The sequence below is a fragment of the Cyphellophora attinorum genome (assembly GCF_001299255.1).
Source record: "Cyphellophora attinorum strain CBS 131958 chromosome Unknown Contig17, whole genome shotgun sequence".
NCBI lineage: Eukaryota > Fungi > Ascomycota > Eurotiomycetes > Chaetothyriales > Cyphellophoraceae > Cyphellophora > Cyphellophora attinorum.
The window spans coordinates 357,894-384,692 of NW_017253245.1; the positions used below are offsets into that span (position 1 = coordinate 357,894).

The window sequence follows — 26,799 nt, forward strand, 5'->3', positions numbered from 1 at the left end:
GTTCACGACTTGCCTACTGTGCAACACTCTGATGATGCATCTGAGGTCGCACCAGTGACACGGCCACGTCTCTGCGTCACTAGTCGTCAGCAATGGCTGGCAGGCCCGGGACTGCAAGAAGCGAAATCTCCTCCGCTATATCAGACGACGGCATCGCCCCCAGAGCAGAACCCGAGAACCGACAGGACCAACCCGCGTTGCCCAACCCATCCGCCGCCCAGCATGGCTTCTCCCACCTCCGAGGCGTCACACAACCGACGAATCGAACCATACGGAACCCGCCGCCACCACCGTCAAGCACTGCAGGTTCCAGTCGTCCTCAGAGCCCAGCAGTGTCCACCGTCAGCAGGACGCATGTGCCGTCACTGACGGCCCAGGGCTTTCACCGACCCATGAGCTCTCAAAAGCTGCAGGCCCAGCGCTTCAGACGACCAAATACGGGAGTTCAGCCGCCAGCCGCGATTCCGGACAACGAGAATGAAGAATATGCCGATGATGAAAGTGTTGCCTCGAGTCGAGCTCCTATGCCAAAAGGCCATCGACCCTTTCAATCGATAACCACTGACTACACACACTCCGAGGGCCCCGAACCGTACGAGACCACTTCTCATGATTATCAGTCGCATCAGGAAGGTGATGTCGGGCTGGTGGACGGGTCCAGAAAGGTTGTCCAGCGTCCCATGCACTTGAACCTGTCGGCCGGGCAAGGAACAGCAGACGCGCCACAAAAGTCACCGCTGTCGTTTCGATCCGGTTTGAGTCTTGCGAGTAAAGGTCGCATGGAGCCCGGCCATCAGCATTTGTCTTCGAATGCCACATCACCACGACATCCACCAGAGCGGCAGTCCAAATCAGGTTCAGGGACTGGGAAGAATCACGAATACTTCCAGGGCAACACCGTCTTTTGGTGGGGCGGTCGCATGCAAAATGCACGCGATCGGCCTGTCAACATCGCGACTGGAATCTTCCTCGTTCTTCCTGCGATACTTTTCTTCGTCTATTCGTAAGTGGCGCACATTTTTTTGATCTGTCGAAGCCAACTGACCTCTTTACAGTGCCTCATATCTCTGGCACCATGTATCACCAGCGATACCCATCATCTTCGCCTACATTTTTTTCGTTTGTCTTTCCTCGTTCATCCACGCTTCTCTTGTGGACCCTGGAGTAAGTCGACGGACCCTGGCTGGTGAAACCATATCTGACGGATATAGATCTTTCCTCGGAATGTACATCCTTTTCCGCCCCCAGAGAAAGAGGATCCTCTTGCGATCGGACCACCCACGAATGACTGGGTCATGGTCCGTCTGGCGACCTCCGAGACAGCGGCTATGGACGTTCCAGTCAAATACTGCAAGACGTGCAACATCTGGCGCCCTCCTCGGTGCTATCACTGCAGAGTCTGCGACAACTGCGTAGAAACACTGGATCACCATTGCGTGTGGCTCAATAATTGTGTTGGGAGACGCAACTACCGATACTTCTTCAGCTTTGTGGCCACAGCCACGTTTCTTGGGCTTTTCCTCGCGTTTGGTAGCTTGGGCCACTGTATCTCATACAGTAATCGGGAAGATGTGTCATTCAGCAAAGCGATCAACGACAATCGCATTCCTTTTGCGATGTTCATATATGGCATTTTGGCGTTTCCGTACCCAGGCGCACTCTGGTGTATCATTTATTGCTAATGGCGAAGGGTGAGACAACGAGAGAGTCATTGGCGTCCAGGCGATTTCCGAAGTCAGAGCGGCATCGTCCTTTCACACAAGGCAACTTCTTGAAGAATTGGCTGGCCGTGCTTGGTCGACCACGGCCTCCGACATATTTGCATTTCAAGAAGAGCTACGAGGAGGGTGACCAGCGATTTGGAGACAGGCGTGGCCAGCGACAGGCGCCCTTGGTCCCGGACGCTCAGAATGGGGGAATGGAGATGAAAACTGTAACACCACAGCAGCAGCGCGGATTTGAAGGGCCGCACTCTAAGAAACTGGAGGCTCGGTAGCCATGTAATGCATATAGTAATGTCAATTCCGGAGCTTTGGAGCACAGACTATGCGTACGGTGTTTTGGTGAAGGGGGAATGTTGTCGTGCTGGAGACCGTCTCACTAAGTCAGTCCCCCCGATTGGTCAACAATCTGTAGGTACATCTGCCAGCCACATCAGCACCCTTCCTCCGAGTCTCGACCACCACGCTTCTCATACACTCGACCAATTCTTACGCGTTTGTTCTATGCATTTCACCTGCCGGCACAGTTCATCGGAGTTGTCGTACTGTCTTTGACGCGTCTCGCTGTCCCTGTACGCGTCTGCATACCTCATCATCCATCTCCAGTCCTTCAACTCAGAACGTAAACATGCCTCTGCGACAGAGTCTGCTCAGTTTTGCGGCGGCGTTCGCGTCTCCGAAGAAGATAGATCCACAATCTCAAGCACGACCAAAGATGGCGCGTCAGGACAGCACTGCATCGTCCAGCTCATCCGATGTAATCGAGGTCATGGCTACTGAGCCACCCGTCCAGCTTCCCACGCCATCAGACACAGCTACAGAGGCTTCCAGTGTCTCTAGTCAACAAGGCACGTCAAAGAAGGCGTCACGACGCGACAGCAAACGTTTGTCCCGTGGCAAAAGCCGCCCAAGTCTAGCACAATCACAAAAGAAGGAGCAAGCAAAGGATAGGACCGTGTCTGGAGAGACCCTCGTCAACAGTGCCAGCGCCAGCCAGGATAGCTTGGTCAAGAGTGGCATCGATAAATTGAATCTTCCCTGGAACATGAGTGACGTCTTCGCGAAAGGCAGCAAAGCCGACTTGCTCGAAACTGCTGCAGAAGACGACGCTTCAAGTCAGAAGAGCAAAGTCCCTACTGCAGAGGACAGCGAGCAGGAAGATGATGACGATGAGGACGACGAGGAAAGAGCCGCGAGAGCAGCTGCCAAAAGGGCCAAGATGGCCGAAAACAACAAGCTGTGGGAGAAACGGCGGAAGGCGGCCGCAAAGAATGCTACGCGCAAGTCATCGCGAGCCTCTATGCTCACAAAGGTCGGGGACTTTGCAGAGAACGTTCTCGAGAAGCGAGCCTCCCGTGTCAGCGAGCTGAAGAGCCTCGTCCGTTCGCGCAGCGCTTCGGACGCGCAGATCCTAGACAACACAGTGGACGGGCCCGACGCTAAAAAGCGTCGCGTCAGTAGTGGTGCTACACTCACAAGCAGCGAATCTGCCCCAGTGCTTTCCAGCAAGAAGCCGCAGCGGGCGCCCAAGGACAAGAAGTGGCTGATATCTGGTCTCTATGCTGGCCAGCAGCGGAGTTTCGATGCAAGGCACCATGGTGGCAGCAACAAGAAACGTAGGAGCGAGGTCGCGGATAGTGACGAGAAGAAGGAGAATTCTACTCTGCCTTTGCCGATGTTCTTGGGAGAGAGACTTCTCAAGGAAGGGCGCGATTTTAAGCTCCCATTCGATGTCTTCTCCCCTCTTCCACCAGGGCAGCCGAAGCCGGATGAATGGCGGAAGTCCAACAAGAATTTGTTTGTGGGCGATGCGGCTGCAGAGTGGCGTGTCACAAAGCCGATGGAATATTCTGCATGCCTCTGCAAAGCCGAGACAGGATGCGATGCGGACTGCATGAATCGATACATGTACTACGAGTGTGATGAGAAGAACTGCAACCTGACTGCTGAGCAATGCGGCAACCGAGCCTTCGACGACCTGCGCAAACGGGCAAAGAAAGGAGGCAAGTACAACATTGGTGTCGAGGTAATCAAGACTGTCGATCGAGGCCATGGCGTGCGAAGCAATCGCACCTTTGAGCCAGATCAGATCATTGTGGAATATTCTGGGGAGATCATAAACCAGGATGAATGTGATCGGCGCATGAAGAAGGAGTACAAGTCAAACGAGGTGAGCATGTTCTTTGACGCCTCGTGATGTTGTACTAATATATCCAGTGCTACTACCTTATGCTGTTCGATCAGAACATGATCATTGATGCAACAACAAAGGGGTCGATCGCACGATTTGTCAACCATTCGTGCAATCCAAATTGCCGAATGGAGAAGTGGACAGTCAGCGGCAAGCCGCGAATGGCTCTCTTTGCAGGCGATCGGGGCATCATGACTGGCGAAGAGCTCACGTACGACTACAACTTTGATCCCTTTAGCCAGAAGAACGTCCAGGAATGTCACTGTGGCGAGCCACAATGTCGAGGCTTTCTGGGTCCCAAGCAGAAGAAGGAGGAGCGCAAGAGCGAGGAGAAAGAGAATGCACAGCCTAAATCTCCTAAGAAGAGCCTCAAACGCAAAATGGTGGAGGTCGTCGAAGAGGTCGTCGAAAGAGTCACGAAGAAGCAGAAGACAGACTCACAGGTTGTGCTGAAGAGCAAAGCAGCAAAAACCAGGGTCTTTGCAACTGCGACAAGCCCGGCGAAGAAATCATCAGCCTTGGGAGCGAAAGTCAAGGCAGTCGCAAAGGCCGTCCGGGGAGGTTCCAGCAGCCCCATGAAAGCAACATCAGGGCTTGCGCGGAATCCCTCCAAGCTCAAGAGAATGGTGCAAAGCACAAAGGAAGCGACTAGCAAGGCCAAAGCTAGTGCGTCTGCCGGTATTCAGAAGAGCCGCAGTACAAAACGCGTCGTTTCTTCGACTTCGGCTACGGAAGCACTGATTGAGAAGGAAGTCTCTGAGGAAAAGACATTGAAGAAGGTACTGGTCAAGAGCAAGACCGGCGGCGTGAAGGATAATGAAGTCAAGACGGTCCGTGGCCGCGAGTCTGGTCGAAGTCGCACGATGCGCGTCATCGATGGGGAGCAATAAGTTCTTCCGCATTGGATCCCAAGCAGAGGCTTCTGGCGCAGCATGTCGTTTCTTGCATGAAGGGTTTGGAAGTGCTCAGTATGGTCTGTCAGTGAAGTCTGTAGCGCTTATTAATGGAAGCAGCGAGCATGCATCGCACTTGGCGTTTCTGCTGTACCTCGAGGGGTACTTCCTACCTTAGCAATAGGTCTCGAGCATAGAAGGCAGTCACACTTTCCGCCGAAATTCAGTATACATTACGCCTTATTGCACTGAATGCAGCCCACTTTGATTACTTTTTGACCTTGGCTGGACGGTTGAACCTGTCTCAGGCGCTCCTCGGTGTTCTTCACCCGGCATCTTATGTCAGCTCGCTCGCTTATGCGTGAGATATCCGAACAGGCAACACGATGTCTGCATTGAAAAGTCACGTTCGAACCCCTCAAGTCCTGCATTTCACCGACGTCCGTGCGTTCGTTGTTCTGGCCAAGACTATAAGCCATCAAATGCAGATCCAAAATGGGTGAGTTGGTAATACGGGCTCCGAGCAAGGCTAGGAGCCAGTTACGCGACTCCCCCTCGAAAGCAGAATGGACTTGGATCAGGCCTGTGTTCGAAAGGCTGTATGTTCAACAGGGCCAGACTCTCACAGATGTTATGCAACAACTCCGCGAGGATCACAATTTCCACGCCACCCAACAAATGTACAAACGCCGGATAAAAGCATGGGGACTGGGGAAGAACTTGAAAGGCACTGACGTCCAGTATATCCTCGATATGGCTGCATCGCGAGAAGCGAGAGGAAAGGGCACGCATGAGGTGCTCTTGCGTGGTCGGAACGTCAGCATGGATGCGGTCTTCAAATCCCAACAAAGACGAAAGGCTCCAATGCCTATGGACGTCGTCGATGCGAGATCGTCAGTAACGAACAAGTATCACCGGCATATCCGGGCGCTGACGCCACCGCCAGGCTTTGATCGAATAGCTTGGGCATCGCCGGACAAGGACTACGAAGACACGCTGCGCAGGTTCGGTGGCTTCTACTCTGGCCTGATCGATGGCGGTTACTACACCGTCAGATCCGGGCAGGTGGTATCACCACGAACGCTAGTAAATGCAGAATTGTCGGACGTATTCGCCGCGTTGTTCATATTAAAGCCTGGATCAAACATGCTCGTTATACGGAAACTGGCATTGATGCTGCAGAGCATTACCCGTGCCGTCGACGTTGTCACATCCAGCTGGCTGATTCATGCAGTACAGGTCATACGCGATGCCGGTCATGCAAGCATTGTTGCGACTCTACTGCTTCATCTCAGACAGCTCGCTCGCTACATTGGGCATTCACAATCAAGAATTAATTTCCTGCAGAATGGTGACCTTGACGCCTCGCGTTCGCAGCAGCTTGTGGCGGATGGCGTGTCTGTCCGAGTCGCGTTAGAGCAAAGCTATGGCCTGAAGGCCGACACGGCGTCAGCAAACCTCAATCTCCATACGTATTCTTGGTTCTGGCGGCAAAGGGGCTATCCATCTCACGCATCGGTGGACGAAATCCCAGCAACCGCTCCTCGAACGCTTTCAGTTCTCGACCAGCAACACAGGTTCAGCGGGCTGTTCGCTTTCGGCACTTTAGTCTTGTTGCGCCTCGCTATACAGACCGACCGCGACAATCCAATGATCCAACATTTGACCGGGTATCTAGCTGGAACTGAAAAGCTTTCATGCGACGATGAGCAGCTGCCCAACTTCTACTTTGACAGCCACTGGCTCAGTAGACAAAGTGCAGCTGAGCTAGCAGCCATCTATTGTCAGCTTGGACTTCATGACACTGAGCAGTGGCTCCTGTGCAAGCTGATCTCGAGCAGCGAAAGGTCCGAGCGTTGGCAAGAGAAAGGTCAGTACTCTTTGCTCGTGTGTGCGGCGAATTGTCCCAAGATCCAGCTGTCGCCGCGAGGCTTGGACCTCCTGCGGAGGAAGCAGGAGCTGGAAGACTCATGGAGAGTCGAGATAGAGAAGGCTGCGCTCACGAGCGAGTTGTTCTCTTCTCCAGCAAGACCTGCAGTCGTCGTGCCTTGACAACGGAAAATAGGCCTGTAGACTTGACCATATGCGGCTTGCTCAGCATTTGCTGGCACTCACGCTCTCGCGGCCACGCTCGGATGAACGCTGAGAGCCCTCCACGAGATCAGCTTGCGAGTCTGCGATGCTCACTTGAGTGTCGCCACACACTCGACAATTGTCCGACCGACTCTTCGGCTTCGGCTCCGAAAGTTCAGGGGACAAGGCAACCTTGAACTCCCACCAAAGGCAAGTTGCCTTGCGCCCCGCACGCCTGGAACAGGCCCGGGTGGACTTGTGCGAACTCGGCCTCGGAGCATTGCGTGATCTGGAACCTCAGCCCTTCTACAATTCTACAGTCCCTACTTACCTCTGCAACACAAGGACTGTCCAGCAAACTCACGAGACTGCTTACTGTAGACAAATAACCCTCGATTGACCAGACAATATCGCAACAATCTGCTGTGGGCGCCGGCCTGCCCCTCGCCACCCAGCATGTCGTTCTCCGCAATCCCAATCTTGGACCTGTCCCTAGCCAACTCGCCGGACACAAAACCCCAACTACTGCTCGACCTCCGTCATGCCCTCCTGGAAGTCGGCTTCCTGTACATCAAAAACACCGGCATCCCACCGGAACTAGTCACCCGTGTCATATCCCTCGGCAAATCCTTCTTCGCTCTGCCCGAACACGAGAAGCTGAAGTGCGAAATGGTCAACGCGCCTTCATTTCTGGGCTACAACAAGCTCGGCATGGAAATCACGCGCTTCGCGACCGACTGGCGCGAGCAGATCGACTTGTCGACGCCACACCCGATCCCTGGGCCGAATGATCCGCTGTATCGGAATCTCCTGGCGCCGAATCTGTGGCCTGATGAGGACGCGTTGCCGGGGTTCAGGGCGGCATATGAGGAGTACATGGGATTGATGGGTGCGATGTCGATGCGATTCACGGCGCTGTGTGCGGAGGCGATTGGGTTACCCGGGGACGCATTTGAGGGGTTCTTTGATGGGGAGAGCCAGCAGCATAAATTGAAGATTGTGAAGTATCCGGACCTGGAGGAATTGGGCGTGCCGGAGGGTGTTGGGGAGGGGCAAGGAGTTGGGCCGCACAAGGATTCGATGTTGACGAGTTATCTGTTGCAGGCGAGTCATCATCGGGGGTTGCAGGTGCAGAATGCAGATGGGGAGTGGGTTGACTGTCCGCCGATGGAGGGAACGTTTGTGGTGGCGATTGGGCAGGGGATGGAGGCGTTGACGCAGGGCGTTTGTCAGAGTACGACGCATCGGGTGTTGAGTCCGCAGAGGGGGTTGGGGGCGAGGTATAGTATTCCGTTCTTTCAGGGGGTTAGTTATGATGCGACGTTTGAGAGCATGGATGTGCCGGAGTCGGTGAAGGCTTTGAGGAAGGAGATCTTGGAGAAGAGGGGAGAGAAGCTGGATGATATTGAGTTCACGTTCAACAAGGGGATGTGGTCGAGGTTAGGGGAGGCGACCCTCATGAACAGGATAAAGAGTCATCCAGATGTGTCTGAACGGTGGTATCCGGAGCAGTTGAAGCAGATTAGGGAGCAGCAGGCTGAGGAAGAGAGGAGGTTTAAGGAAAAGGAGGCAGAGAAGGCGAGGAATAGTTCGGCTGGGGTCAGCGTGCAGCCTGCTGCTGTAGCAGCACATTGATGGAACCACTGGACGTCTCGCGTTGGCATTCTTTGTGGCCTGGCTTTCGTGCGAAGCGATGTTGCTCGCTTCCACGGTAGCCAATGGCCAGCCGCTTAGCTTGACGGCATCCATAGGCACTGGCTCTCTCATACAAGGCCGAGATTTACTCAACGCTTGCTTGATCGCATAATCGCATAGAAGTCAATATATACCATTGCAACCCCATAACAGACGCAATGCCGTGAAATGAGCCATCTTATCGCCCCAAATGCAATATGAGCAGCTGCGCTTCGCACAAATTTTGTTCCGGACAGGAAGACACGTTATCGCGGCGTGGGACTGAGCATCGCTGTCGTGGTTGCACCTGCTTTAGCCAGGGACAACAGGATCCATGTGGTAATAGCGTAGCAACGACCTATTTGGTAACGACCATGCCTGGTTGCCTAGTGTAGCGAACACTCGCCCGGCAGCAACGTCTGCGCTAGGCGCCTCGTGCTTCTCGTCCGAGAAGTAGGTACGTCCTGTGGTCCGTACTGCTTCATCGTGCTTGAGACAGAAGTCGCGCTCAAGGCACGCGCCTGCTTCCTATCGCAACACGCAGCTACACTAACCAAGGTCTGTCAAAATAACATGAGCTGCGCTAAGCTCTAGCATGGGCATCGTGCTCTCTGGGCCTAGTTATACCGCGGTTGCCAATAGTGTTCACTGAGACCAAAGGCGTGGTTCTCTCCGTTCAATGTTGTCGAAACGAAGCACTTGGCACGTTCGCCAGAGTTCTCCACGTTTTAGGCGCCGCCAATGGGGGAGCTTCGCCTACCTAGGTACTGCGGGCACACCTTAGGCTATGGGCAACCTCGGGCATCATGAACTTCCTTTCCCCCATGCTCTCCAACTCCATTACCGCACCCAGTATTGGCTAAGTATTGCAGTCCTGCATGCGCAAGTCTTGTGGCTGTAGATCGAGGTAGTAGAAGATGTGTCTGCTTGCCAGGTGACAAGGATTGCTCACTCGTATACGCTGGCCATGAATTCTCAGGCAGGATGCAGGCTTGCGATCGCCAGCGCGCGACTGGTGAAAGCGTCACCGGCTTCGCCTCTGTCGATACCCTGGTCGAAATGCGGTCGAAGCTTCTCAGGTGCTGCTCGCCGACTGAAAGAGACGAACTTCGAAGGGACACCCGTGAAGCCCGAGGGAACGCCCGCGAAGAAGGGTGAGGCCGAGTTGAAGGGCTCTCTGCATGGCACAACGTACGACCGGGTGATTCGCGAACGAGCCAACGAGGCAAGATATGAAAAGATGCAGCAGGAACTTGAGCAACGGTATAAGAGACCTCACAACTCCTTCGCCGTCGGTCTAGGTGAGTTGCGGTCCTGTTTAATTCTCATGCGCTAGAGATTGACTGACTTCCGCAGCGCTTGTCTTCACTGCAGTGGTAGCATACCGCTTTGGCTGCGCAGTCCCACAACCTCCTCCCACAACCTCGACGACAAAGCTCAAGGACGCATTCCCGCCTCAGCTCGACACAAGAGGCACTACGCTGCAAGCAGCTTGGACCGACTTTGCGTTGATCGTGGGAAAGGAAAATGTTTCGTCGGCGAAGGAAGACTTGGACAGTCACGCCGGTTCAGAATGGTCGTCGTACCAGCATACGGAGAAAGAGAGACCTTTCATGATCGTCTATCCTGGATCGACAGAAGAGGTGTCTAGGGTCATGAAGGTTTGTCACGACCGGAAGCTTCCAGTCACAGCTCTGTCCGGCGGCACGAGTCTCGAGGGTCATTTTGCGCCGACACGAGGCGGCGTCTGTATCGACTTGGCTCGTATGGATCAGATCCTGCAATTCCATCCCGAAGATCTCGACATCATCGTTCAGCCTGCACTTGGATGGGAAGATCTCAACGAGTATCTTGCCGAGCACAACCTCTTCTTCCCGCCCGATCCTGGCCCAGGAGCTAAGATTGGAGGTATGGTAGGCACGGGCTGCTCTGGCACGAATGCGTACAGATATGGCACAATGAGGGAATGGGTCGTTAGCTTGACGGTCGTCATGGCTGATGGCACTGTCATAAAGACCAGACGGCGGCCCAGGAAGTCAAGTGCTGGCTACAACCTCACACAGATGTTCATCGGCAGCGAGGGCACCCTCGGTATTGTTACGGAAGCTATTCTGAAGGTCACGCCGCTTCCACAGAGCTCCAGTGTCGCCGTTGCGACATTTCCCACGATTCATGCAGCCGCGGACTGTGTCGCCAAGATTGTGAAGGGCGGCATTCAGCTTGCGGGAATGGAGATCTTGGACGATGTACAAATGAAGTGTATCAACAAGTCTGGCACGACGGATCGGAAATGGTCTGAGGTGCCATCGCTTTTCTTCAAGTTTGCGGGGAGTCCGGAGGGAGTCAAAGAACAAATTGCGATAGTGAAGAAACTGGCAAAAGCAAGCAAGAACAAGGACTTCGAATTCGCGCGGAACAACGACGAGGCCGCCGAATTGTGGTCGGCTCGCAAGGAAGCTCTGTGGAGTGTTATGGCTCTCCGCAATGAGGGCGATCATGTTTGGACGACCGACGTTGCTGTACCTATCAGCAGTCTTGCTGACATCGTCAAGGAGACTCGCGACGACATTGAGAAGAGCGGTCTGACGGCTGGTATCGTAGGCCATGTCGGCGATGGGAATTTCCACAGCATCATCTTGTACAATGACCAGAACAAGGACGTCGCGGAGAATGTGGTTCACCGTATGATCAAGAAAGCGATCGACATGGATGGGACTGTGACTGGAGAGCATGGTGTTGGTCTGAAGAAGAGAGAGTATCTGAAGGAGGAGCTGAGCGAGGATACTGTTGATGCTATGAGGAAGTTGAAGCTGGCGTTTGATCCTCTGGGCATTCTCAACGTGGACAAAATTGTGCAGCTCGAAAAGGGGCATTGATGCAGTGAGGTCTGGTCCTGTATAGTACTTCATTACCCGAAAACTCAATCACTGGTGTAGTCTGCAGGCTGGTCAGTCCTCCCAATGAAGTCGCGGCTCAGCAGAACCTTGGAACACTTGTCTCTAGGTACACAGTACACATAATAGGTGTTACCGTTCGGCGAAGGCAGGCGAACTCCCCGAGGCACCGCGGGGTACTTTGCCGACAGACTGGAGGGGATCGGTTTTTGACCACCGGCATCCCCACTTTCCCACCACATGAACACTCACGTCCCATCATCAATCGCATTCTGTCGCGTTGCCCCTCATCTACGTATGGCAAGTTTATGAGGTAAGGTAGGTTCGGAAATGGTACAGCAGGCGGCTGTTCAGCCTAATAAAGGTATGAGTGTCCACTGGTTTCCTTTCATCGCTCGTCTTCAAGTCAAACACTCCTTCTCTTCACATATCTGTACCGCCCTTGACTAGCGAACGTTGAAGCTGTCGTGACTGTCTCCTACTGCTGTGCCACCATCGCCAAACGCACTAGTGCCGAGTCAAAGCGACAAGGAACTGCAAAGACATAACTATAAGTTTGGACTCGAGGCAGCTCAGATTACCGCGGACGGCATCGTACCCAGTCGTGTCAACGGCTGACGCATTTTGACCCCAAACTGTCCGTTCCCCCTCCGCAAAGTTCTCGCTACCAGCTATGGCAACCGAAACGGAAACCAAGAAGGTATGTCCACTTCTTACAACCTCAGACAATGCCGCCATCTCTGCTAGTCCACATCCCATTCACGGCGTAGATCAGACTAACAGTACTCTCTCTCTTTTCGCACAGAACAACTCTTTCGTCCTCACCGGCTCCAAATCTGTCGCCTTCGAAGACCGACCAGTTCCCTCCCTCTCAGACCACGACCCGCACTCAGTGCTCCTGCAAGTCAATTACACCGGCATTTGCGGCTCCGACATCCACTATTGGCAGCACGGGCGCATCGGGCACTATGTCGTCAGAGACCCCATGGTGCTCGGTCACGAGTCTTCTGGGACGGTGATAGAGACCGGCAAAGAGGTCACGACACTCAAAGTCGGCGACCGCGTCGCCATGGAGCCCGGCATCCCGTGCCGGCGCTGCGTGCGGTGTAAAGAGGGCTTCTACAACTTGTGTCTTGACATGAAGTTTGCGGCGACACCGCCGTATGATGCACGTTGGCCAAGTACTACGTGTTGCCGGAGGACTTCTGCTACAAGCTGCCGGAGAACGTGAGCCTGCAGGAGGGTGCGTTGATGGAGCCACTGGCTGTCGCGGTGCACATCACCAAGCAATCGCGGATTCGCAATGGAGACAAGGTGGTGGTGTTCGGAGCCGGACCAGTGGGACTGTTGTGCTGTGCGGTCGCGAAATCGTTCGGAGCTTCGAAAGTGGTGGCGGTGGACATTCAGCAGAATAGGCTCGACTTCGCGAAGGAGTTTGCAGCCACGGGAGTGTTCATGCCGGAGAAGGTGAGTGCGCAGGAGAACGCGGAGAGGATGAACAAGGAGCAAGATCTAGGCTTGGGCGCAGACGTGGCGATCGATGCCAGCGGTGCGGAACCCAGTGTTGCGACTGCGATTCATGTTCTGCGGAATGGGGGCAGCTATGTGCAGGGCGGCATGGGCAAGGACGAGATCACGTTCCCGATCATGGCGGCGTGTACGAAAGAGTTGAAGATCTCGGGGAGCTTCAGGTATAGTCAGGGCGACTATGCGGATGCGTTGCAGTTGGTGGCGAGTGGGAAGATTGATGTCAAGAAGCTGATCACGAGGGAGGTTGAGTTCGAGGAGGCGCAGAAAGCATTTGAGGATATCAGGGATGGGAAGGGCATCAAGGTGTTGATTGGTGGGCCGAAGTGAGTGGTGGAAGGCACACATTCTTATAGAACATAGTGCGCTACAGATTTGGTATGTGAAAAGTTAGGACTGCGCAGATGAGGCCGGTTGACAAGATTTCCATGAACCGGATGACAAGACACTTGATCAGCCGGATGACGAGAATCGTCTCAGCATCTTTACATACCTTGTAATCGCATGTTCCTTGGTGACCATGGTAGCGATATTCCCAACGCTTCCCATGTCGACCCGCAGCTCGCCACGGCAAGTCATGAATGACTCAGTGTACGCATGTGGTCAACATATCGATGAGACTACCTGATCTTCAAAAGGTCGGTGAGGAGATATAATTGCCGGCCAGCATCTCGCCTGATTGCAATAAGTCCTCTACCATTCATCCACCTACTAAAGAGCAGCATCGGATCACCTGCAGAGTCTGCTCCGATAACGATCGTCGTTCAGGACAGCACATCCTGATAGAGCAGTAGCGTTGGGTGCTCTTCAAAGTCTGGCACCAATTCATGCTTGTTGCCGCGTGGCTGGTTCTCCCTGACCACTTGTCCGAGCAAAGCTGTCCATACAACAACATCCGTCGAGCAGTCAGCACTCGCTGCGAATGTACATCTTGCGCTTTCCTGACGGCTTGAGAGGCTGCGATTGAGCATTCTTACACCTTGCGTACATTTCCTCACCATCATGCTGCTGTTATGAGGCCCACTGATAGGCCCTTAGCCATCACATGTCACATCTTCAGGGTGAGTTCCCACCAGCCATCATCTATTGAGCAAACATGCAGACCGGCATCAATGCCAGTAGGCTCACGAAACGCGACGTGCAGCCAGTTTTACAAACTGCCGATCCAGCCACAGAGTGCTTGGTACCTCGTACCAGCAACGATCCGATGCCAGCGAGGCAGGATATGGTGACACAAGCCAATCCGAAACATCCTGAAGCAAACTTGAGCAGGACCGACCAAGCAGGCAACAGCTTTCAAGCATTCAGTAGCTGATCCTGGCGGATACTTATCCTTGACATGAGCCTCCATAGTGATAAGTCCCTTGCTCATCCTCAAGCACAGTATTAGAACTTCCATCGACATACTTAGGTGGATAGGCCACTCTGTCGTTGCGTACAACAGCTACGCAGTGACAGAGCGGCCTCCCCTGCCGAGCGTGATATCGATCATCTCCGTGCTCTGAGGAGGCAGGGCTTGAGCGCCAAGTAAGGTAAAGTCTGCCTCAAGGCCACCTCGTATTAGGACGCGGGTAAAGGCCGCTTTACGCGCACCTGTCCGTCAGTCAATGTCAGACAATAGTGTCTAGGCGCATAACACAACTAGCTAGCACGCTCCTGCTCATTTCAGGTTGGCAGACGTACATCTCAATTAGCAGGGAATAGTGGTACTTGCCGAGTCCTACTCCGGGCTTCAAGCACCACCAAGACTGCCCAGATTGAACGTCATACACAGGTTCGTCACGGCATGGCGAGATGATGCAGGAATGCTGCAAACCACTACAGACCGGCGGAGGCCGGCTATATAGGTTCTTCCAGTCGCAACCTTGATATATGTGGCAGCCCAATTAAGAACTATTTGTTATCGAGAAAACTAGTCGGCTTCGATATCCAAGCAATCAGAACCACGATCAGCCGTCATCACCATGAGCCGGTCAGCCTTTGTCGTTTTACCCATCGCGGTGGATGGAGCGCTAGGTACTGACCAGGACACAGTCGGAAGCAAGGCTGTGACCTTCCGCAGAGTGGCGCTCAGTAGCGGACACTTATACTGATCGTTGTCTTTGCCAGTTACGTCCGCCATCCAGCAGGCGATACACCAGAAGACCCATCCTGAGGAGTTCGAGGAACCAAAGCCCGTTGGGGCATTCAAACAGATCATCGGTATGGACCGCTTTCGACCAAGATACGTGGCGCCCGAGAGCATTCGCTGACAGATGGGACACTGCATACAACTACATCAACGTTAGTCTCCATTTTTATTCTTACGGAGGGTCGTTGATCAATTCGCAAAGGGAGGATTCATACCGCACCTTGACTTCTTATATCAGTGTTCTATCCGTCCTGCTTGGAGCACACTACCTTCCTCTTACTCAAACGTTCTTGAAGGCTTGTGTCACCACCCTCGGAGGTGAGCCATAGTCCCACAGCACTGACGGTGCACGCACGTCTGGACCTGACTGTAGTAGTGGTTTCTGGTGTTGAGTTTATCAGCCGCTTCTTCGGGCCCGCATCACTGTCCGTCCGTATCCGGCCCAAGGAGTATAAAAAGGTTCCAGAGGCAAGACTCAATGCCACGCTGAAGGACATCCATGACTTCGTCCAGTACGCCGTTGTTCAAGGTCAGAGGATCATTTTTGAACAGGACCTGCACAAAACGTTCGTGGTAAGTTGCATTTTCACTCCGTCGTGATGAAACAAGCGAAGCTAATCGACGGGCAGGCATTCATCGGATTCACCGCTCTGTACTGGTCGATCAAACTCATGCGCACCTTCTGGCTGGCGCCCATCGCTCTTACCTTGGTCTACCTCGCGCCTCTTATCGTGTTCTCAGCAGGAAGGACAGCCGCTCAGGACGGAAACGTGCGTGTCCAGGAGGTGACTAATACTGCCGTGGACGGCGGCAAGGAGCTTCCACTGAACTGCAAAGCCAAAGCTAGCGAGCTGGCCTCGAGTCCGCAAGAGTGCGCCCGTGCTGGAGAAGAAGGTGCCCAGAATCTAGCCCAGAACAGTATCCATACAGCCAATGACCTCTTCACTGGGGCTAGCAATAATGCCTCGGATGCTTATGAACGCGTGATTGAGAACCTAAATAAGCTGCCACAGATGGGCTCGAACATGGCCAACAAGACTGGAGATGCTGCGAGCTCAGCTGCGGGGAGTACCAAGCAGTACATCAACAATTCTTTGTCCGATAGTATCGGCAACTCTATACCAGACAGCATCAACGGAACATTAAGCCACCGATATGGGAGTCATCCGGCACAGGCTTGAAAGGCTCGACGTAGAACCGCGTATCTCCCGATGTGCACGGTGGACCGGCCGGTTCGACCAAAACGTTCGTGCATGACAGCACTGAAAAGCACGCCCGGGGTAGTGGCATAGCGCAGCAATCAAGAGGCAGCATCTGCACCACTGCTGTGTGGCTAGTTACTGATGCCGAATACAGCGCACTGGCATACTTGCCTGCTTGCAATAATTTAAAAAGAATTACGTTGCAACTACTAGATTCCGCCTCCTACACTTCAATGCGACTACCATATTCCACTCCCTTCCCTTCCTTATAGGGAGCGCCTGTGGCGCTCTCTATGGAGTGCTCGCTTCGCTCGCCCGAGGTGAAGCGGCCACCTGCTCCCCACCGCCTCCCCCGCCCGCCGTCCCCTCACCGCGCTTTCTGGAGTGCTTCAGCTTTGAGACGTTCTCTCCAGTGTGGAAGATCAAAAACTCCTCCATGATCAAGATCGGGACACCAGACCACTGCCAAGCAGTGACGTTCCTGTCCCTGTCCCGTGTCTTTCTCGATACTCCTCCTTGAAGCCTCACCAGCAACATTTCCTGTGGATTGACCCTGTCGGTTTTCCAGGTACATCCGTACCCGCGCGGAATTGATGATCGAGTCGTTTTCACATAAAAAAACTGTAACATCGTGTCTCGACATATCCTCTTGCCAGAGAATGTTCTGCGACCAAAAGAAGGTGCGAGACAGCGTGTGAGCCACACCCAGATCTTTAGAACCAAAGTACCACAGGAGCCATTCGTTAGCAAACCTAGGTTGTCGCACTGTCTAGTAGACCGTCAGTACTGAACTCAGAGCAGAAGCGTGGGAATTGTCACAAAATTGTATACGACGTCAGGTTGGTGTAAGAGGATGGTGATGGGATCCACGAGAATTACCGAGGAGGCCCGGCGCGCAATATCGTCCATTTTGAGGAGGTACGTGCTGATGACCGACCCGTACCTATGAGCACTATCAGTCCCTTTGATCTGTACTCGGGGCAGATCAACCACTGACGAATGCGACACCAGTGTGAATTTCTCAAAGCCATGATATTGTAGGATAGATCGGAGCTGCTGACACAGCTCGTTTCGTCCTAGCAGTGGACGCGTGATTCGAGACGAGATGGGCAAGATCTCGATGGCAAGGATCCCTATTTGTCCCTCCTCAAGCGTGCGATCCTGGTTCAATTCTTTTAGGAATTGCATGTATGGATACAAGCCGACACCGATGCCATGGACAAACAATATCGGTAGCTCTTTGCGCGCGGTGTGACGATGGTACCAGTAGCTGATATCAGTACCCTTTGACGTACGTGCGGCAATTATTGCTTGTGGTCGTGGAGGGAGGATACTTGCAGTATGCATGACCGAGCCCCGGTAGAAACGGAAGCCATTGAAACGCAGGTAGAGATGTGTTAAAGGTATCGACCACGAAAATGCACTGTGAGTCTCCGTCAGTGGGTGTCTCTCTGGAAAGCGCATTGGGCAGACAAATACCATGTACCAAGTCATGCTCCGGTGGAATGCGTTGACTTTGTCCAGTGTCAGTCGTATGCTCTTTACGTCAGACTTGCCTGGTTGAAAGCTCATGCTGAGTTTCACCTCGAGTCGGGTAATGTATGAGTCGAGTTCCTCGTTCATCATGGGATCGTCCATGTCTGCATTGAGAAAGGCCCATCGTAGCCATTCCTTCATGTTGTCCCTTCCGATAGCGGTGATCGGTGCGCCCAAGAACCACTTCGAAAGGTCTGCTGACAGACCTGTAGCGTCATCGACCTCGAAGCATTGGCTGAAAAGCTTTTCTCGCTGTTGCCGATCAAGTGGCGAGGGATGGAAGCTGGCCGCTGCAGGTAGAACTTCTGGTAAGCGCAGGTCGAGAGATAAAACATCATCTCTATCCATGCCCAGTGATCGAAGGGTTTCCGTAGACGCCAAGAATCTTGTGCGAAAGTGGCGACGAAGCAGTAGACGGCGCAAAGGGGACCGATTGAATGCAGAATGGCGGCCCAACTCACTACCCAAATGTATTCAGATAGGGATGTTCCAATCATCGTAAGATACCCCAGGTGCTAATGTTGCGAGTCGGAGCCTGGGATCGATATGTGAGTTATGCAGACATGACGACGAGAGCTCGACGATATTAGTATGTCGATGAGGATCTGCGTAATTTATGCTATCATGGGTCAATCTAGTCACGACAGGTAGGGCAGTGACAGTATTCTGTTGGGATACAGATTTGTCTGATGACATCTGATCCTCAGGACGCGACAGGATTTTGAAGGAAGTATACAGGGGATGATTAGAGCAGATAACATGCCGGAGAGCGTCCTGTAGAGACCCTGCACATGTCAATGATTCACAAGATGCTCAACAGTCCACAAGGCATAGAGATGTCGAAGTTGTGTGCATGTGGCAGCCACCGATGCTGCTCAGGCGGATATGTACTCCCGTACTCCCTGGCTGGCTGGGAAGCTACTTCCGTGTACCGTTTGATTTCTGTTGGTGATGTTTCTCCGCTCCACCAGCTCCCGAGGTGGATCATTCAAGCACTGTATTCCAGTGGAACATGCGATGGCGTTACGAAAATACGTTTCTCCCACCAGGCTCGATGTTTATGGATCAAATAAGATCCTGCGCGAGGGATTCTCTCAAGCTTTGTCTGCCCTGAATGCTGTAGATCATTGACTCGGGTCGTATCAGTCTTTTAAGCCACATCGTCCTCAGAGCAAAGTCTGCTTCACTTTAAGGTGGCAGCCAAAGCAGTGCTCACGTTCAGAGCCTTGCTAAGTTGACAGCAGTCCAGGGTCTTGCCAAGTCCGGTAAAATCTGCGTTGAGATCCCACTCCTTCGGGACGCGGGCGAGGCCGCTTTACGCTCACCCGCCCCTCACCCGCCCCTCACCCGCGTGGTGCGATGCCCGGGTGCGCGCTCATCCTCGACCCCGGTCGAACTGACACCGGCGTCTGGGCGCATCAGACGACGGGTCGTCCGTACAGCTGCCAGCGGCGGCATGATGACCCGCCCTGGAGAGGCTGTGCAGGATGTGAGCGGGCCCGCTCAACGCTTGTCTTCAATGGATTGCAGGTTGAGGCAGCAGAACGACAGTTCGCAATTGTAGCCACAGACCATTCGGCTACTCTGCCACTTTGAGAACCTTTCACCATCCCCCGCCCGAGGTCAGTTTGGCGCAATCTATAAGATCCGCCGTCATGGCTCGCCACTCTGCTTCACTTAATGCCCTTGCCACAGGTTGCTGGAATGGGCGGTACAGTGCGGAGAAGCTGATTTATCGGGTCGATGAGACGAAGTGGCATTTTGTTAGGGCACAGGCAACCAGTCTTCGAGATTACCTTCACAGATGACCAAAGGCATCTCGAGAAAGGAAATCATCCAGGCTAGCTAACTAAGGTCCTAAAAAAACTCTTATTTGGATCCAGCTGCTTGCTGTATACAGATAATATACCTAATTTAGTAGCCGCTAGGCCCTGTGGTCACCGCACCGGCCATCCAGGGCAGAGCTGTACCCATCCCGGATCCAATGTCTCAATATCCATATATGCCGCCATCGTTCAGTTTAGATATTCGGGAATACGTATGCCTAGGTACGACTCTGGGTCGGTGGCAAAGCGCTCGGCGAAAGTCTGATCATGTCTGCCGACCATGGACACTGGCAGTGAGAATGGTAGGTCACATGACCTCGATTTAGCAGTCTTGGCGGACAGGACAACCGGTGTGGGTCCAGACCCGAGAAGCCCTTTGCGCGGCATGATAGCGAAGATTCAACCTGTCAGCTAGTAATCACATCCTGCGCGCTGCAAAGCGACGTTTTGGTGTAGATTCTTTTGCTAACGCCGCCCCTTTCTCTTTGGTCTCAGCAGTCGTTGTCCGCTCGAGGATTATTCTAGTACGTCGAAGGCTTCTGACCCTGGTTCATTGATGCATTCGTCCGTTCTATAGCTGTGGCCAGCTTCGCCAGTTCGGCATTTCATGACCGACAGACGTGATAGGATTTCGCGCTCGAAAGACTGTTGTACAACATGCACCAAAACTAACGTCAACAGGTGGGTTGGCCTGAAATGAGCAACTTGGAGTGGACAATTCGCCTCCCGAACACCAGCCATGTCCAGCTGTTCAAAGATACCGATTGGGCCGCTACTGATCTGGGACCGCTTTCAAGCTGGGGCCCATCGCTACGGTTTGCTGCAAGCATGGTCTTTGCCGATTCACGAGGAGCATGCGTCTATTGGGGTCCTCGACGAACAGCGTTCTACAACGAAGCCTTCAAGCCGATGGCACGGGGTACCCTTCCACGGCTTATGGGAAGCCCATTTGACGTAGTCTTTCCAGAATTGGCAGCCAGTATAAATTCAATCTTCGAGAAAGCAACATCAGATGGTATGACCGTGGACGTGGACGATATCCCTTTGACCGTGGAGCGGGACGGATATGTTGAGGAGACGTATTTTGTTGGTCAGTTTGTCCCGTTGACTGACGATAACGGCGTATGTGGATTCTACAACACCTGCCACGAATCGACTTTCAGAGTCCTCCATGACAGAAGAAGACTTGTCCTTGATCACATCATGGCTTTGCCAAGTGTGTCCGTATCGTCGGTCTTCCAACATCTCATCGGCGCTATGGAAACCAATCCCAACGATGTTCCGATGATGCTTGCCTATTGAGCGGACGAAACGACAACTGGGACCTATCAGTTGACACTGCAAGGCTCCATAGGCGTGCCTGACGGCCACAAGATCGCTCTTGTGCATGGTGATCTTCATCAGACCAAGAGTGGGGTTTTTCCACTACTACGCAAGGCACACCTTAAGAAAACGCCGTTGGTCATTTCCACCACCGATGCAGACTGGGGTTCAATCTTAGAAGGTGTCCAGTGGGCCGGATTTGGTGAGCCTTCACGGGAGCTCATTATCTCTCCTCTGGCGAGCGCAGCAAGGCTTTTTGGTTTTTTGGGTACCGCTACTAACCCACGTCGGAAGTACGACGTGCGCTGTGAGCAATTTGTAAACGACATCACCCAGCAGCTACTCGCCAAGCTAAACAGTGCTATCTCAATTGAACAAGCCCGAAGAAAAGAAGAGGCGTTGCTGCGAGATCTGGCTGAGAGTGAACGCAAAATCCGTTACATGGCAGATCACTCCCCGGTAGGGATGGTGTATTTTAAACGAGAAGGAGAAGTCGTTTGGGCAAATCAACAATTCTATGATATCATTGGGACTACGAACCAAGAGGCTGCCGATGTGGAAACCGTCCTTGAGTTCTATCACGAGGACGATACTGAGAAGGCTTCGAGCATTTGGGAGGAGCTTGTGCAAGGATCAGATGCCATTTCTGGCGAGCTCCGTCTAAAGCGCCCCTTTGTAACGCCCGAAGGAGACTCCGAGCATGCTTGGATCCTGGTGCATGGCTTCTCCCTAAGGGGCGAAGGAGAGGTCAAATACATCATGGCCTGCTTGACAGACATCAGCCGTATCAAGTGGGCCGAATCAATCCAAACCCGCAATGCCATCGCGGCTCAAGAGGCAAAACGCCGACAGGAGGAATTCATCGACTTGATATCGCATGAACTACGCAACCCGTTGGGTGCCATAACAATCGGAGCAGAAACAATCTCCAATTGTTTAAGCAACTCTGAGGGTTCACAGGATAGTTCAGGTCGCCTCGAGCTTCTCAACGAAAACGTCCACATTGCCGAAACGGTCCTTGTGTGTGCCAGCCACCAGAAACGTATCGTTGATGACGTTCTTTTGTTGTCCAGATTGGAGTCTCAAATGCTCACCATTGCCCCAGTCCTGACGAATCTTGAGACCCTTGTGGAACGCGCCAGAAGGATGTTCAGCGGGGAATGCAAGCAACATGACATAGCATTGAAAGTCATCCGACACCGCTCATGTGTCGACCTACAAGCCGAGTCCGTTATATGTGACCCGTCGCGGTTGATGCAGGTCATTATCAACATTCTGCCAATGGCATAAAATTCGTACGCCCTGAACCAGAACGCGAGATCTCTCTCACATATGGTGCCGCCGATTCAATACCAGACATGCGTGCACTCAACCCGCTTATCTGATGGTGTCCGAGTCCTACTTTACACAAACCAAGCGTAGATGATGATACAGCTGCAACTGAGTGGGGGACAGAACAACCGCTGTACATCTTTTTCGCCATCAAGGACAGCGGACCCGGCCTTGATCAGAAAGAAATCGATCACCTGTTTCAAAGATTCGCACAGACCACCATGCTGACCCATGTTCACTATGGTGGCTGTGGACTCGGTCTTTACATCTCGCGAGAACTCGCCGAGAAGCAAGGCGGCGAGATAGGGGTCGCCTCGCAGAAAGGCGCCGGCGCCACCTTCACGTTCTACATCAATACTAAGCGCGCGACTGTTGGTAGCTCGTCTACAATCAAGGACCAGCCTCCTTCATTACCCCACCCTCAGCATCACGATCCGTCCGACCGTACTACCTTGCTATCATCTCTAAGTGGAGAGGATAGAAGCACCACCCCACTAGGCAAGACAGCATTAACTACAACCTCGAATACCACCATCAACAACACAAAACCCCAGATCCTCCTCGCAGAAGACAATCTCGTCAATCAAAAATTCCTTGCCCGCGGCCTCAAGCGGCACGGTTACGACGTCCTCGTCGCAAACCATGGGCTCGAAGCAATTGAGATCCTCAAGCGCACTGCATGCTGGAACCACCATCGATCCGCTTCCTCCGACGCCACTGCCACTGCCACTACCACCACCACTACCGCCGTCGCTAATGACATGAATGGCGCCGTTCCACAGCCACTCCTCCCGCGTATCGATCTGATCCTGATGGACTGGGAGATGCCCGTTCTAGACGGCCTGACAGCCTCGAAACGAATTCGAGGATTCGAGGAGGCGGGACTGCTGACGCATAGGGTCCCGATTGTTGCGATCACGGCAAATGCACGACAGGAGCAGGTTCAACGGGCGCTGGATGCGGGAATGGATGATGTGCTGCCGAAGCCGTTCTTGGTCAGTGAGATGGTGGGGAAGATTGAGGGCTGGCGGGCGAGAATTGAGAGTGGGACTGCAAGCAGTGCTGGAACGGCTCGGACAGGGGTCTGAAGCAAAGAATTACTTGCTTCTGCACAATAGCCAATAGAGGCCGGCGGCGCGTCACTCTCTGTGGATGTTCCGACTGCTCGCCATGAGACGCATGGTTGTGCTCACAGGCCGTCACTCTGCTCTGAGATGACTGACCTATTGCCGGACACCAGGTCATCGACTCGCAAGAATGACGTCGCATCTCCTCATCCATGGCCTGCTGCTGTTCTAGATCAATAACGTGACTCATCTTTAGAACTGGGGCCAAAGGCGTCGTGGCTGTGCAAGGCAACAAGGCATTATATAAGGCGAGTATGACAGACAGCAAATCGTGCCTGTGGTCGCCAGAAAACCAAAGAGCACGTTTGATAGTAAGTTGTAGGGTCATGGAGGGGCTCAAGGTAGCCAAAGTTCAACGTGCTCGGGAGATAGCGGTGTTGAGGGCGATCGCACAACAGCACCTGCAGGAAATCGGACAGCAGGAAGAGCAGGAGCGACGAGAGGAGACGGAGGTACAGGCAGTGCTTGCCGCGGAAGAGCAACGACGTATGAGGAAGAGTGAACGGGGAAATATGGTGGCAGAAGTGGATGAGGAAGCCAGGAAGACTTCAAAATTGCGCAGTGCACAAGGTCTGTTGATGCAGTAAACCCAGCAGCGTGCGCTGCATCGCTGACGGCCACGGCAGATGTGCTCGATCGCATCCGATGGGATCCCAAGTACACGGCTTGGCAGTATGTCGTCGGTTACCTGGATCGCTTTGGCGGAAACAAGGAGATCAGAGTGTCGATGTGGTTGGATGAGAGCACGGAGGAGGACTGGATCCCGCAGCATCGCATCCGGTACTTCAAACGAGTCACAAGTGACGACAGTGAGGAGATTGTATGGCATCGTGTGCAGAGGATAGATCGGATCTTTGGGTCTGGTGGTGGAGGAGGCTGTGCTGTATGAGTCACTAGGACTTTGTTGATATTGAGAGATGTCGTTAGTCCCTGGCCCGTGCTATCTCGAGAATGAAAAGCATGGAAGCATACTAAGTAGTGAGTCATGGCTGCCGTACTGCCTCAAGCCGCCAGAAAGGTAAGCAAGGACGAACTGAGAGGAAGGAAGGAAGGAAGGAAGGAAGCCGGGAGTGAGGTTGAGAGCGATAAAACCCATGCTCGAGAACAAGGCAATTTCGGTGTGGCTCCCGCTAAGTTAGGAGGACGTCGCCTAGATCGACGCCTAACGCCTCTTCTACCACAGTACAAGAATCACCCGATTAATTGGAGAAAATTCCTTAATTTCTTGACAACCGACCGACCGTGGTCTACAGAGGATGCGCCAGATGTCTTGATCATTGTTATGTCTCCCTAACAGACCGCCTCTTGTATACTGACTTCCCAGACGGTGAAAAATGATAATTATGACCTGAATGACCATTCGTCTTGGGAGAAGTCTTCCCGCGCAGCTGGCTGCTCGACCATTCGCTTCATCCACCACCCTCGTGCGCATTCGACACTGCCCGCCATGACGGCGCCCACGCAACCCAGCAAGCTGCATGGCAGGGCTTTCTATGAGAGCATAGGAAGCCCGAAGATGATCCTGGCGCCCATGGTGGATCGGTCTGAGTTTGCCTGGCGCATGCTTAGCCGGTCATATCTGCCACAAGAACAGTCCAAGAACCTACTCGCTTACACTCCCATGCTACACGCCAGGCTCTTCAAAGACGGCGCCAAGTTCCGAGACGAACATTTCCAGCCGAAGAAGAGCAGTCTCATATTCACAGAACCCACGCCGGAAGAGCCATGCTAGATGGAAATCCAAGCATCGATCGTCCGCTATTTGTTCAATTCTGCGCCAACAAGCCCGACGAGTTCCTCGCCGCTGCCGAGTATGTCGCCCCATACTGCGATGCGGTCGACCTGAATCTAGGATGTCCGCAGGGAATTGCAAGGAGCGGCCACTACGGCGCCTTTCTGCAGGAAGACTGGGACACAATTCGCAACCTGATCAGCAAGCTTCATAAAGAACTTGCAGTACCCATCACAGCCAAGATGAGAATACTGGAGACACGTGAGAAGACGTTGGAATATGCAAAGATGATCCTCTCTGCTGGTGCTAGCATTTTGACTGTTCACGGGCGGAGGCGCGAGCAGAAAGGTCATAACACTGGTCTGGCGGACTTAAATATACTGCGATATCTGCGGGAGAACTTACCCAAAGAGATGGTACTTTTCGCAAACGGAAACATTCTGAATCACGGAGACATACAAGAATCCTTGGACGTAACCGGCTTCGATGGAGTCATGAGCGCAGAAGGGAACCTTTCAGATCCAACCATCTTCGCCGAACCACCCGCAGATCCCGAATGCAGAGACTACTGGCGTGGCCCTGACGGTATCGGAGGCTACAGAATCGACGGTGTGGTGCGGCGATATTTCGACATAATCTACCGATACGTGCTCGAGACGGAACCTCCGCAACGGTCGCAGTTGTACCTGCCCGGCGATGACACACCTGAACCACAATTGCCTAAGCGCCCTTCAGATCTTTCACAACCCAAAGCGAAGAAGCGGAAGAGAGACAAGCGTCCTGACTCACCGAGTCTCCGACCCATGCAAGGCCACCTATTCCACATGCTTCGCGCCATCGTTTCCATTCACACCGACATTCGCGACGCACTAGCACAGACTCGCGCTGGCGACATGGAGGGCTTCGAGCGGGTTCTTTTGATGCTTGAGAAGGCGATTCGAAAGGCACTGGATGAGCAGGCTTCAAAGACACCTAAAGAGCGAGAGGCAGCGAAAGCTGCTGCAGAAGAAGCGGCAAGTAAGGCCTCTGATTTCGAGAAGTCGGTAGCACGGTATCGGAGGCCGTGGTGGGTGTGCCAACCATTTATTCGGCAGTCGCCGGAGGAGGCGATGGCGAAGGGTGCGTTGAAGGCTAAGCAGAAGGGGTCTAGCAAGCCTGGGCAGAAGGATGGGAGTAAGCGCCAGAAGACAGAAAGCAATATGGCCAATGATGTGGACAAGGCGGCAGGAATGGATGAAGGAGTCGTTCGGGAGCAGCGGCCCGATGTGGTCGATCAGGTGGAACAGACACCTAAGGCGGCTGTGGTTTGTGGCTGAGAAACTTTGGATCGAGCTGAGATAGGATACGATATGATACCCCAAGAATTAGAAGGTAAATGGAACAGCAATCTTGAAGCAGCGACCAGCAAACTCATCCTAAGGCAAATTCAAGGCAACGAGGCTGCTCCGCTCGTGAATTAGGGGCTGAGCTCTTGGCAAGTTGACCTCAACCATAACTTGAACATCAACCCAGGAGTTCATGCCATTCTGACACCAAAACGCCCTGCTTGAATCAACAGATAACAACAGATGAGCGTCCCATTACAGGCATATCGTCACTGCTGTTGCGCCAATCTCG

General features: G+C 53.4%; 11 protein-coding genes across 11 annotated transcripts; 10 read left to right on the top strand and 1 right to left on the bottom strand.

The window, feature by feature from the left end:
- Window positions 1-92: 92 nt before the first annotated feature.
- Window positions 93-1,996, top strand: AB675_5847 (Palmitoyltransferase erf2; the record flags this gene model as incomplete). The annotated part of the gene is made up of 4 exons (XM_018146089.1): window positions 93-1,003; window positions 1,056-1,164; window positions 1,212-1,645; window positions 1,723-1,996. 4 exons carry the CDS (start codon window positions 93-95, stop codon window positions 1,994-1,996), a joined length of 1,728 nt encoding a protein of 575 aa, XP_017998857.1.
- Window positions 1,997-2,349: 353 nt separating this feature from the next.
- Window positions 2,350-4,802, top strand: AB675_5848 (Histone-lysine N-methyltransferase ash1; the record flags this gene model as incomplete). The annotated part of the gene is made up of 2 exons (XM_018146090.1): window positions 2,350-3,891; window positions 3,939-4,802. 2 exons carry the CDS (start codon window positions 2,350-2,352, stop codon window positions 4,800-4,802), a joined length of 2,406 nt encoding a protein of 801 aa, XP_017998798.1.
- A 498-nt stretch (window positions 4,803-5,300) lies between these two features.
- Window positions 5,301-6,857, top strand: AB675_5849 (uncharacterized protein; the record flags this gene model as incomplete). Its single annotated transcript, XM_018146091.1, has 1 exon — window positions 5,301-6,857. One exon carries the CDS (start codon window positions 5,301-5,303, stop codon window positions 6,855-6,857), a length of 1,557 nt encoding a protein of 518 aa, XP_017998832.1.
- Window positions 6,858-7,334: 477 nt separating this feature from the next.
- Window positions 7,335-8,513, top strand: AB675_5850 (putative 2-oxoglutarate-dependent dioxygenase; the record flags this gene model as incomplete). The annotated part of the gene is made up of 1 exon (XM_018146093.1): window positions 7,335-8,513. The coding sequence occupies one exon, from the start codon at window positions 7,335-7,337 to the stop codon at window positions 8,511-8,513; it is 1,179 nt and encodes a 392-aa protein (XP_017998815.1).
- Window positions 8,514-9,519: 1,006 nt separating this feature from the next.
- AB675_5851 (D-lactate dehydrogenase [cytochrome], mitochondrial) lies at window positions 9,520-11,428 on the top strand (the record flags this gene model as incomplete). Its single annotated transcript, XM_018146094.1, has 2 exons — window positions 9,520-9,853; window positions 9,909-11,428. The coding sequence occupies 2 exons, from the start codon at window positions 9,520-9,522 to the stop codon at window positions 11,426-11,428; spliced, it is 1,854 nt and encodes a 617-aa protein (XP_017998668.1).
- A 691-nt stretch (window positions 11,429-12,119) lies between these two features.
- Window positions 12,120-13,303, top strand: AB675_5852 (putative D-xylulose A; the record flags this gene model as incomplete). Its single annotated transcript, XM_018146095.1, has 3 exons — window positions 12,120-12,146; window positions 12,252-12,545; window positions 12,629-13,303. The coding sequence occupies 3 exons, from the start codon at window positions 12,120-12,122 to the stop codon at window positions 13,301-13,303; spliced, it is 996 nt and encodes a 331-aa protein (XP_017998873.1).
- Window positions 13,304-14,937: 1,634 nt separating this feature from the next.
- On the top strand, window positions 14,938-16,285 carry AB675_5853 (uncharacterized protein; the record flags this gene model as incomplete). Its single annotated transcript, XM_018146096.1, has 4 exons — window positions 14,938-15,046; window positions 15,083-15,175; window positions 15,478-15,677; window positions 15,734-16,285. The coding sequence occupies 4 exons, from the start codon at window positions 14,938-14,940 to the stop codon at window positions 16,283-16,285; spliced, it is 954 nt and encodes a 317-aa protein (XP_017998736.1).
- Window positions 16,286-17,098: 813 nt separating this feature from the next.
- Window positions 17,099-18,190, bottom strand: AB675_5854 (uncharacterized protein; the record flags this gene model as incomplete). Its single annotated transcript, XM_018146097.1, has 3 exons — window positions 17,099-17,249; window positions 17,304-17,729; window positions 17,793-18,190. The coding sequence occupies 3 exons, from the start codon at window positions 18,188-18,190 to the stop codon at window positions 17,099-17,101; spliced, it is 975 nt and encodes a 324-aa protein (XP_017998702.1).
- Window positions 18,191-20,364: 2,174 nt separating this feature from the next.
- Window positions 20,365-22,281, top strand: AB675_5855 (Virulence sensor protein BvgS; the record flags this gene model as incomplete). Its single annotated transcript, XM_018146098.1, has 2 exons — window positions 20,365-20,946; window positions 21,001-22,281. The coding sequence occupies 2 exons, from the start codon at window positions 20,365-20,367 to the stop codon at window positions 22,279-22,281; spliced, it is 1,863 nt and encodes a 620-aa protein (XP_017998791.1).
- A 263-nt stretch (window positions 22,282-22,544) lies between these two features.
- On the top strand, window positions 22,545-23,411 carry AB675_5856 (uncharacterized protein; the record flags this gene model as incomplete). The annotated part of the gene is made up of 1 exon (XM_018146099.1): window positions 22,545-23,411. One exon carries the CDS (start codon window positions 22,545-22,547, stop codon window positions 23,409-23,411), a length of 867 nt encoding a protein of 288 aa, XP_017998789.1.
- A 365-nt stretch (window positions 23,412-23,776) lies between these two features.
- On the top strand, window positions 23,777-26,498 carry AB675_5857 (tRNA-dihydrouridine(16/17) synthase [NAD(P)(+)]; the record flags this gene model as incomplete). Its single annotated transcript, XM_018146100.1, has 4 exons — window positions 23,777-24,020; window positions 24,077-24,270; window positions 24,775-25,106; window positions 25,157-26,498. The coding sequence occupies 4 exons, from the start codon at window positions 23,777-23,779 to the stop codon at window positions 26,496-26,498; spliced, it is 2,112 nt and encodes a 703-aa protein (XP_017998878.1).
- Between the last annotated feature and the right edge of the window lie 301 nt (window positions 26,499-26,799).